Source organism: Nuphar pumila, chromosome 6 (assembly GCF_984573655.1).
Source record: "Nuphar pumila chromosome 6, dmNupPumi1.hap1.1, whole genome shotgun sequence".
Lineage (NCBI taxonomy): Eukaryota > Viridiplantae > Streptophyta > Magnoliopsida > Nymphaeales > Nymphaeaceae > Nuphar > Nuphar pumila.
In genome coordinates, this window is record NC_143254.1 from 33,056,447 (window position 1) to 33,068,989 (window position 12,543).

The following is a 12,543-nucleotide window of genomic DNA, read 5'->3' on the forward strand; positions in this document are numbered from 1 at the left end:
GTGCGGCCCTATGCAGAGGGCTTAAATAAATAAAAATAATTAAGTGGCCTTGTTACAAACCCAATGAATCAAATAAATAAAATAAATCCTAAGCTAAAAATAAAAGAAAAAGGGTCTTCAATGCTTAAGCTTCTAGTCCCTTTTAATGCCTTTGCTTTAGATGAACCCCAGAGTTACTAATGTGTGATTGCAACCTGCATCTGCAAGTTCTTGTACTCTTTCCTCAAGTGATAAGGGTTATATACTGAAATGAAGTGGAACCTAAGTGGGTCAAAGGGACCTTTTGAGGAGACCTTTTGAGGACCTCATAGGGCTCTTTAGGGGCTCATTTGTGGGCTCACCGCACAATCAACTGCTTCTCTGCAAAATAGAAAAACTAGACGAGAATTCAATGTTAATTTAAAAAAAAATAAAAAAAACAATAATCTAACTACTAAGAACAAACTAACTACATGTAACAACTATACACTAATATATAACAAACTAAAGCACTAAATGATAAAATAGCAAAACTAACTAAATAACTAACACTCAAGAAACTAATCAATTACTAACAAATTATGAAACTAACAATCAAACTAAATACTTAACACTAAGAATCAATATAACTAAATGAAAACAAACTAAATAAATTAATCAACTAATTAATTATGAAACAAGAAATAAAATAATGTTCAGCAACCAATTAACCATAAGAAAACAAAATATGCTAACCATATAAAATTTTTTGAAATTGACTAACTCAATTGGATGTAAAAAAACAAAAATGTGAATTCAAGACATAAAGAAGCTAACTAACAAACTAACTTATATCCATTTTAACTAATCATGAATTGACTAACTAACTAATTAAGAAACAAGAAGAACGCATTAACTGAGTTTAGTTTCAAAATATTAAATCAAACAAGATACTAACTAATTCAAAATGCTGACTTGCTGTGAAAAGAAATAAACACCCGACATGCAAAAACTAAAGTTACTTCCCACTAGTAAATCGGCTGATAGCCTACTCTATAAAAAAAAATGATAATGGCTAATTTTTAAACCACTAATTCTGATCTAATGAATGAAATTAAAAGTCTGGAATAAAAATAATTATCTAACTAATAAGAGAAAATAGAAATTAATTCTACGTTATTCAACTGAATTAAAAAAATTAAAACACTAAACTACTTTCTATAAATTTTTTCTAATCTAACAAATAATTAACTAAAAACTAATTTAATATTAATAAAGGTTTAAATGCTTGCGTTGAAAAGTAAATAACTAACCAAGAACTGAGTTTAAAAAAAAAAAAAGATCTACTTGACGCAATTTAAAAAGATTCAGAAAACTACAAAAAAGCTAAATCGACTAATAAAAAAAACTCATTAATTGATCTAGTAAATATCGAGTATTAAAAACTTAATATGGACTAAATATAACCTAGATCTAACATAAACTGAATTAAAAATTACTAAAATAATAGAAATACTCTAAGATAAATCTACCAATTTGAATAAATACTATTATTCTACGCAAAAAATCAAGAAAATCGGCTAAACTACATTAAACTATTTTATTATCTTTTCTTTTTATATTTTCAGATGATAAAAATAAAACTAATCTAATCTATATGCAATAAATATGCAATAATATGATGAACTCATGCAATGATATGATGAACTACATGAAGAAACTAAAACTGAGAAACTAGAGAGAGATGGGGGAGAAAAAATGTACCTTCAAATCCGTTTTTGATTAAGGGGTTGAGAAAAAGAAAGTGGTCTTACCTTTAAGTTGCACTTGCCTCCGTCGAGTAGGGGGAAGAAGAATCAGTGCTAGAGAAACGTTATAAGAAAGATGAAACTGAGGGAGAAAGGAAGATATCGAGGAAGAACCGATTGGGAACTAGAAGGAGGAAGAAGAGAAGAGAAGAGAAGAGAAGAGGGAGAAGAGTCCTGCATTTTCTCTGTAGGCAAAAATGTGTTCTATGGCTGAAAATAAGGTTTTTATACTAGTTAGTTAGGTCAAAACACGATTTTCTAAACATTTCATTAAATTTTCAAGTATTTTAATTAGGTTTCTCTAGAAAAATATGTTTCTCAAAAATGCACTCAAAAATAAAATAAAATACTAGTTAAACACCTCTAAACTAATAAGACTAATAATTAAAAGAGTTTTAAACTAAACAAAACACTGAAAAATGCAAGGAAAAGCTTGAAATATGCAATTTTATCTATGTTTTCAATTTTAAATTAGTTTCTCAAAAACACTGATAAAAATAAGTTTTTAATATAATTTTGCGATGAATCATGAATAAAATAGTATGAATAAAATGCAAAATATATGCATGATAACTAATCAATTATTGAATGTATATATATATATATATATATATATATATATATATATATATATATATATATATATATATATATTAGCAATTTCAATTGCATTCATGGATAATAGCAATACTTGTCCTTGAGCATCAAACCTTCATTCCCAGCTGCGACCTCTTCATTGGAGCTTGCATTTTCTCTTCTGCATGGAGAGCAAAATTGAAATTCTGACCGGTGTTCGCATTCGATCCAACTATATGACCCTTACTTACATCTACTTTCTAAGAAAGGTCCACATTAACCTCCACCCCTTGGCCAGGTACCTCCTCCACTCTCTCACAATTGCTACTACAGGTGGTCGCATCTGTAACTTCATTTATTCGGGCATTGAGATTATCAACAACCTTAATGCTAGCCAATGGGCCACCTTCCCCGTCCTTATATGCTGTCGGTATGGGAGACAAGATTGTGCCTATAAGCTGCTCAACTTTTTCTACACATTCTGTCTTAAATATAAGCTACTTTGAAATTTGTAGTCATTCACTATATGACAAATTAAGTTTTTATTTCAGCTCACTGTTTGAGCACAACTATATGTCATTATCAAGGGTGCATTTTTGGTAGAAAATGTCGAACACCCATATTTTTGGCTTTGAATGTAGCTCTCTCTACACACTTATGTATAGTAAGCCGTGCTTCCAAATTACCAGGATGACTCAGTTCATTGTTCTTCGTTGGCTTTTATTGTTGTGCTACAACAATAGAAGATGATGTGAGTGTAGACTCCTTTGTTGTCTTCTTCTTATTGACCATATTTTATTAATAAATATATTTGAATTTTTCTATAATAACAAGACAAAGAATATTGAACATACATTATAAAAAACAAACAAACTATTTGTGTTTCAAAAAGCATTTCAAAAAAAAAAGAAACACTGTGCTTACCAAAAATACTAAAAAACATTTTATTCAAAAAAATAAAACAAAACACTATTTGATTCAACCGTTAAACAAAAAGAAATAATATTTGTTTCAGCTATTAAACAAAAGAGAACATTGTGCTTACTAGAAAAATACATTATCGATGGTTCGTCAGTGATGAAGTGCCTCCAATGAATAGTTGCCGAAAATAGTTGACAAAAATAGTTACCGAAATGGAAGCAGATTGGGGGCCATTGGTTGGGGATAAAAGATAAAAAAAGCCTTAGATTATGCACAAATAATCAGGTTGGGGACCACAACAAATTTATAAATGATTCGAGAATATATTTTGCAAAAAATAATAAATACCGCATATTTTTCATAATTGCACAAATATTTAAGTAAGCTATTTGCAATATAAGGTGACTCATAAATTACTTTTGCAAGATCATGCAATATATGCAAATAAATAAGATATTTACAAATTCAGTGGTAAGTGGTAGGTAGAGTTTCACAGATAAATTTAATAGATTTTTAGAAGTATATGCAAAAACATAGGATGTTTGCAAATTTAGTGGTAAGTGGTATGTGAAGTTTCAGAGATAAATTTATGTGATTTCATAAAGTATATGCAAAATAATAAGATATTTGCAAATTTAGTGCAAGTGAAGTTTCACACATAAATTTATATAATTTCGTGAAAGATATGCCAAAGCGTAGGATATTTAAGATTTTGGTAGTTTCAGTTTCACCAAAAAATCATAAATAAAATTCATGCGAGTTCGTGAATTCTAAATAAAAAAACCTATGATTCTGGATTTAAGTGGGAGTTGGACCTAGCCGATGGGCGGTACAATTTTATCATAAGAAGGCATCAATTCTCAGTTATGAAGGATAAAAAGTTCTTAATGATGTAAGATATTTGTGATTTTGGACGTAAGGAGAATATAAAAAATTATAAGGTTTTTAAAAGATCGGGTCAAATTATTCGTGCAGTATAGTTATTTTTTGTTAAAAAACTGTACTTGTGGAATCACATTGCATCTTAGGGCTGTCAACCAGTCGGGTACCCGACATATTAAGGTAAACCTGATTACGCCCAAATTACAAATTGCTGGGTTTGAGCTTGGTAGAATAATAAATATGAAAAAACTCCCTAATTTTAAAAATTTATTTTTATCAAAAATACATATAAAATACTCAGGTTAGGTCGGTTACCCTGCAAAAATCATGACTCAAACCCAGCCCATATATTGCTTAGGTTGAGTTCTAATCGACCCAAATATTATTCGGGTCAGCACTTTTCATGCCGATACCCAACAATTCGTGTCCAAGTCAGGTCAAGTACCCAGTACAAACAGGACCCGTTGACAGCCCTAATTGCACCGGATCCCCACTCCAAGGAAAGTATGGTCTCAAGTGGGTCGTCCTTTTAGAGTGTAGTGGAGGCCGCTCAGTTGCATCATGCATTGAAATTATGGGGCAGGATTTAGGATACATTTCAATAACAAACTTGATAAACAAGGATGGAAAATAGCTTTTCAGGTAGTTGTTTCAAGCCATTGGAGGTTAGGAACCTCACTATTTTCCAAGGTGGGAATATCTCAGAAATCTCATATTATCACAGAAGTGCCGAATGTTGTGAGAGAAAAAGTTTTACTACCAATCTGGTGCGGCTCAATTAGTTGTATGCTTATCGGTAAAGATTTCCTCCGTTCGTAGGGTATCCCAAACTCTGCATTATAGTGAGACACATGCGTGTGGGATTCATAGTGGGAGACCAGTTTGAAACTCAGACGATGGGCTCCATCTAGTGATCTCTCTTGCAGAGTGGTTATGCAACCAAGATAGATTCACTCTGCTAAGGACCTTCTTGTTGATTGGATTCGGAAGGATAAACCACCTTATCGGTTTCCAGTGTGAGAGATTTGATTGATGTAAACCTGTCATTGTGTCTGCTTATACAACTTAAAAAAAAAATGCCTCTCAACATAATAAATAAACCATGTTAACACATCTACGCAGTTAAATCTAACATTTTGGTGGCTAAATCCGCTCAAACAAAATCGTGTTCTACTATGTGGCATCATGGTTCAAAACCATCATATGCTCTCTCTCTCTCATCTGACGCAAAAAAAATATCGTGTTATTCCATAAGAAAAACATGGCCCAAAGTGTGATCCAATAAAAAAAGAGTGGATACTTTCATATGTCTATATTTGTTGTAGCCGATCAAGTTCAATTTATATTTAACTTTTTTTTTTATCGGATCACACCTTGGAACATGCTTTTCTGATGTAATAACACTATTTTTTTGTGTCATGCTATTTTCATCATTTCATGTATTGTGGGCAATCGATGTTTGATATAAAATCTGCTGACACGTTACAAATCATGTATGTATATCACTTCTATTAGGTCTGACAATTTTTTTTTTGAAAAAGTGGTCATTTCTAGGGCTGTCAATGGGTCAGATGTACCTGCCCGATTCAAAATCATGCATTGAGGTTTGGGTCAAAATACCAAAACCCAAATGTGAAAAAGAGCGGGCGTGAGACTAGATTTTGAAACCCGATCGGGATCGAGTATAGGAAAACAAGAGATTGGAGCCCTCTTTCACGTGAAAAGACAATGTATACGACCAATATGCTACACAACTTTTCTTGCAAAAAATGGGAACATTTCTCCTGTATCGTTATACCTGAAATTTAATTGGACCAGATCCAATCCGATGATATTAGTAGAAATGGGTCTTTGGAGTTGAGAAATTATGTCGGATCAGGTATAAGCTCTTTTATGTCCGACCTAATGATTATTTGAACCTGAACCCCGTTACTGTATATTTGAACAGCTTAGGCGTTTGACTTACGGATCCAAAACTGCAGTACCAAGGCCCGACTCCACCTTCTTCTGCGGCTTCATATCAAGTGATCCGGACAGGACAACACGAGTGTGTGCCCCCAAAAAATAAAAGAACCCATGAACGAGGTGGGCCACAATGTTGTCAGTATCGGAATTGGCCCTGAATCGTCGTTTGGCCAACAATTCAGGTGAATTGGCCTATACCGATTCAATCGGCTTAAAAAATAATTAAAAAATATTTCATGTCAATCAGAACGTGACACATGTTAAAGTCATAAAAATAATATTAAAAGAACATTAGAAAATTAATTTTAAGCATGTTTTTTACATTTATTGAAAAATAGCAGATTCAGGTTAGTATGGTATCGCTTTTCGGCCATACAATACAAATCGGCCGATTCAGGCCGATACTGACAACATTGGTGGAACAGCGTGTCCTGTCCTGTCTGCAGACATGAAAGGATAGGACACATTGCCCCTGTCCTCCCTGTTCATGATACAAACGTCCAATGTCAACCTAGGCTCTAATCCGCCCCGTTGACAGACTTAGCGATTTCTACTCAATAGCAGAGTACCTTCGACAGTAGCCAATATTTATCCATAAATATCTGTCCTTCCAGATTCAACTCTTATATCATTCAGATCCAGACTCAAGGCTTCAAATCTTTTGTCTGTGTTTCAAATTCGGATTCCGGTATAACATGATCAGACCCGTATCCGGTCCATTGACACCCCAGCACCTCGTAATCCGCCCAAAACCGAAGCGCAGAACAAGCACAGATGAAGAAACCAAGGAAGCTCCCATCTTTCACCCTCTCTCTCAAAAAATGAAGAAGCTCTCCCTCAAAAAATGAAGAAGCTCTCCCTCTTGCTCGATCACGGAAGGCTATGTGGGGATCCCATTGTTCTCAGATTCCCCACTTTGTCACACGTTTTCTCTCATTACCGCCCACCCACCTGCGTTCCTCCCTCTGCTGCTCTTCTCTGCAACACCCACAGTCGCTCATTTCCGAATGCCAACAACAATAAGAACAGAAATCAGAACGTTCGTTTCTTTGTTGGTCGCGGTGTCTTCGTCTCTAGCTCACACCCAGAAAAGCAACCTCGAGGGAGACATCTTTGCCAAGTACCCACATCGACTCTTTCAACGGATGAAGAAATCTCCCCCTCTGCTTACTTCTCTGTCCGCATTCAGTGCAGTAGAGAGTTTGCAGTGAGTTGTTTCATCTTCATGTAGAGAACAACCAAACTGCGATCTGCGTTGTTTTTTGATGTGCTTAGTTTGTTAATGATCAATACGAACTAGTGATTAACATTGGTTTTGTTAAAAAAAACCAACCTTGAGTATCTAGTTTATGAGCTTTGAAGAAAACTGGTGGCTACAAACTGCTGTGTTTGGTTGCATAATGACTTGAAAGCATGTTCGGCACCATATGGTTTCTAAATTGTGTTAGGTTCTTTTCCCACGTATATGTGGTACTCTATGTCAACACAAATAGAAGTCTGAGATTTATCCTAAGGGCTTGTCTCAAAGGACGGTTAAGATGGTTGACAATTTGCATAAGCTAGTAGTTTCTTAACTGGTATTATGCATGTTGTGGATGGTTAATATCCACATGATAATGAGCTGTTACTGATTGTAGAATTATTTGATACCTTCATATTATATCAGGATATGTCCAAGTATTATCTCCCCTAGTTTGTTCAATCTATCTAGTTATCAGATAAAAAAAAATTACCAAAAATAATTTGGTATAACTGGTTAGAGTAGGTGTGTCTCTCGACCTGAATGTTCAGGGTTCAAATTTCACTGTTTGTTCGCACTCTTTAAGCCAGAGAAAAAGAAAACTGTGCTGCAGAAATTCACAGAGATCCTTTTGTTTGAGGTGGTACCTTCCTTGATGTATATTGATTACTTGGAGAAGTAGGAAGCAGGATGGTCTCTATGACAATATGCACATTCTGTTAGACTTGGGCTTGCGTTTACCATGTCCTATGTCTCCATTATGACTTCAGCAGTTCAGCTGCTTGTATCACATACCGCTTACTTCTCTTCACTTGGGCTGGATACATGGATCTAGATAGGTCTGCACTTTGATATCGTTTGTTCTTTGGGAAGTGTTAAATAACCATGAGAATGATAATTAGTGGACAAATTTATATCTGGCACTGAAACTAATTGTGTGTTGCATGTGATAGTTTCATTTCCATTATCTTATGGATAGGGTTCATCTTCGCCTTTTGCTGCTTTCCTCTCACATATCTTTCTATAATATAAAATTAGTGTTAGTGAACAGTAGGGCTGGTAAACAAGCCCAATCAGGCTGTTCAAACTCGGTTAGTTTAGGTTCAGGGTCCACTCTTGCTCGGGCTCGAGCCCTTCTCGAGCTGAGTAGAGCCGAGCCCGAGATCATCAAGATTATGAGCAGAGCTGAGCTCGAGCTGGCTTGTGTAGAATAACAAACTGTTTTTTAAATTTTCATAACGTATTCACTGTGGAATGAGAACCAAGACCTCTTTGTTGCAAGCACATGCCGAAGCCGTCTAACCACTATGTTTTTTATATGTGTTAAATGTACATATAGATGCTCTAATGAGCCTATACAATCTGAACCAAGCTGAGCGCCCTTTCTTCATGCTCGGCTCCATATTCTGAAATGAGCTGCTTGTGGCCCTGCTCATCGAGCCTATTTCGTGAGCCTGAACAAGCTTTAAAGGGGCCAAGCCATGAGCAGCTCAGTTCGTTTGCCCGCACTAGTGAACATGTTATCGGTTACATTGTTAGGAGAAGCATTTTAGGAAGTGTGTAACATCTCCAGCTGAAAAGGTTGCATGCTTGTTCATGCAGGCTATGCTGGAGAGTTGACTTTTGTTGATGAATTCTCAATTCTTGAAGTTACACAGAGCTTGAGACCAGAACTTTGCGTTTTTATATCTCTTTTACTTGCCTTCTTGGTGTGTAACACTATCACATCTTTCTTCATCTTTATATGTGCTATACATATGTATGTATGCTTGTATGTGAATATGTATGCATGCTGACATGTATCTAAGTACATATATATGCATGCATATTTATGTTGATAGTGCTTGATTAGACCTAAGTTGGTTGGATTTTTTAAAATTTGGAAAAGTCTTTTTTTTAAAGCAAACATAAGTCTTTTTTTCAAAGCAAACATACTATGAAATTATCCTTTCTTAGTATTTTGAAATCTCATTCAGCTTTTTCTTTTCCCTGCAAAAAAAGGCTTAATCTCTTTCTTGAAGTAACAATATATAAAAAAAAGCCAGTGTTAAGGGCGTCTTGGTAATCTAAGCTATTTGAACCTAATTTTAAGAAAAAATGGTTTACAACTTGGATAAAACAATATATATGCGTATCAATTCACTCCTCTTATACAAGAGCTGTTCACTGATTTTATAGCTAATGGATCACTATAACACTGGATTTTTTTTTGGGTTATTTTATATTCTAAGTGGATGCAGTTCAAATAGTGGGTGAAGATAAGCTGTTAAATTAAGACCCTTTTTTGTATTTTTCACTTGCAATTAATTATGATGGGTTTTAGTTTGATTCATGAATAAGTGTTTATTCATTGATGTTTCAATATGCTATTATTATTTTTTTAATCTCGGGTATGTTTAATATACTTCGTCATGCACTCTTATGTTTCACTATGATCTTGCTAAATTTATTCTGAGTTTCTATGGGCAAGGTAAAGCCAACTTGTTTTCTTGCATTTTCTTAACAATCTAACTCAGGTAACCTTTGGCAGGATATGTTGTCAGAAGCTCTCTTATGCTTTGGTGCAAGTTCTTCTAGCATTGAAGATTCAGATGATTCTGCAAGTTTGGATAAGGTGAGTTCTTCATAAATATTGGAAATTCATATATCTCTCATATACATGGAACATAAGATGTATATAGCGTTTATTATTTGGCCTCCCCAATCAAACTTTAGAATATTTAAGTCAATCCTAGACATGATCTTCTAAAATGTTTCATAACAATTTAACTCCCTTCTGTACAACATTTCAATTTTATTCTGGATTTGACATGGGTGTAAGAACATTAAGTGAATCAGTATAGAAACCTGCCACTTAGATCTTTGAGCTTGCATATGGCTCTCTTTGGGTTGCCCCTCTAGGTGTCCTATGCATTCACAGACCATCATTTTCTCTATAAGGCTTGGTATCTAGCATGTATATATATATATATATATATATATATATATATATATATATATATATATATATGAGTAATGGGTAGGTGCTAAATGATACTTGCTAAATGAGTTTTTCAGGATTTTTTTTCATTTTATTTTTAAATTCTGACCGTACAGATGTGATCTATGTACTTGATTTTATAGGGATCAGCTCTTGAAGTGTTCAATTCCAACACGGGTGGGTTTTTATAAGGTTCGAAAAAACAACGGTCCAAAATCTTTGTAAATTTTTGAGGCTCCAAATATCAAAATTTTCATCGAAAACACATGATTTAGGTGTGTATTCCTCGTAAATCGACCATGCCCAACACATTTATGGGGTCAAAACTGCACAAAAAACACTGGAAAACCCATTTAGCACGTATCAATTTCACATCTACCCATTTCTCTCTCTCTCTCTCTCTCTATGTGTGTGTGTGCTCCCTAAGAAAAATATATTACATTAGAAACAATTCACAAGTTAATAGAGCAAGTTTGTGGCAGCCATTTTTTTGAGAATCTGCCATTCACAGACATTACATCAAAATAAAGCATTCTTCATGAATATTATCAGCATCATCTTCTAATTTTAGTCCTTCAATTTGCATCAGGCAAGACATGATATCTTGCCGCCAGTCTTGATAATAAGATGCAAGTTTGTTCTGAACAAATTTGAGTGTGGCTTTATAAGTAAGCCTCTCTCCTCAATGAGGTTAAGTAGCAATCTTGAAAAAGAAGAATTGGTGGTATATGAGAAGTGGATGGAAAGCATGGCTGTAAGTGTGTGAAAGCATGTGGAAAGCACATGATAAGAAAGGAAACACCATGATTCATACTTTCAGAGCATGCTCCCTTGGAAGCACACTACCCAAGGGTTGCAGATCAGATAACATAACCCTGATTGGGGTTAATGAAAATAGGCAGAAGCAATAAAGAGAAAGGGATTCTTGTGGCTTGGCAATTTTGGGAAAACCTGGATGCACATATGAATTCTTTAATGGTGTCCTACAGGTTCCAAAATATCTGTAATACAATGACAATTTTGGTTTCCATGCATGCTTCAATGAGAAACAGGAAAAGGAATAAAATAGATAAGGGAGAAAAACATAGCTTCTAAGGTTTCATTGTGGTCCAATTGATACATTAAATTGTATACATGCTAAAATCCTATTAGGATATATTATAAACACATTTACACACCTTTAATGGAACACTCTATCTTAAATTATGTAATCCCCTGTTGCTGACTTATCTAACAGTTATGGCTCAAATGAAGTTCAATGACAATAGTCCTAAGTCACACGGACTCGGCTAGGGAGGTGCCGCACCCGAGTTGACACGCCCCGACACGGGTGCGGCTTCGGACTCGGCCTGGACTCGGTCAACGAGTCGAGGCTGAGTCCGTCCACATTTTGGACTCGGTCAACTTTGACCCAGTCCAAAAATGTCCATTTGTCCCTAAAAAAATGATTTTTTTACATTTTTATTTAAAAAAAGTATATAAAAAGAGGCTGCAGTCACAGACTGTGACTGTGCACACAGACCTGTGTTTGTGTCTGTGCACTTTTTAAAAAAAATAAAATTATATATATATATATATTGCCGAGTCCCCGTGTCCAAAAATTTTAAAATTGCGCCGCACCCGTGTCGCACCTGCACCCGCACCCGTACCCGCACCCATGTGACACTAGCAATATTCACATGCTTACAGGGACTTTTCATTCATACTTGAAATGACATCCATCATGTGATGTTTTTATTCTTACTGGATATTTAGTAGCCCATCCATATGGCTGGGCCTAGATAAATCATGTTTAAATTAATACTTTTATGACAATCAAGGAGAGCAAAAGTTAAGTCCCCACATCAAAAATGGAAAAAAGTGTACCAAACAGCATCAACGGGACACACACACATGCAGTTTGCCAATATTCTATACTCATGAAAAGCATGAATATGTTGGTTGGTAGTTGTTGAATCCTCTGCATCAATTGAGAACCTCACATGGGTGCGGGTGCGACACAGGTGCGGCGCAATTTCAAAAATTTTGGACACGGGGACATGGCTATATATATGTATATATATATATATATCCAATGTGTGTATATATGTGGATATTGTCCTCTAAAGTTTGGCACCAGCATGAGTGTTTTTACAAACTTTGTAAATTGTACTTTTACCAGAGTTACCGGAAGCGCCTAAGTAAAGGGGGAAGCGTGCTTCGGAAGCGCGAAA

At 35.1% G+C, this 12,543-nt stretch overlaps 1 protein-coding gene across 2 annotated transcripts in view; it reads left to right on the forward strand.

Annotated features, from left to right (window-relative positions):
• The first annotated feature begins 6,876 nt into the window (after positions 1–6,876).
• Positions 6,877–12,543, forward strand: part of LOC149834575 (ribosomal protein L11 methyltransferase-like protein) — a 49,111-nt gene continuing 43,444 nt past the window's right edge. The window contains exons 1-2 of one of the 2 annotated variants that reach the window (XM_090011488.1): positions 6,877–7,317; positions 9,881–9,964. In XM_090011488.1, coding sequence (XP_089867614.1) covers positions 6,955–7,317; positions 9,881–9,964 — 447 coding nt within the window. In that variant the 5' untranslated portion in view covers positions 6,877–6,954. The remainder of the gene's footprint in view (positions 7,318–9,880; positions 9,965–12,543) is intronic. The other variant, XM_090011489.1, reaches the window with a different exon arrangement.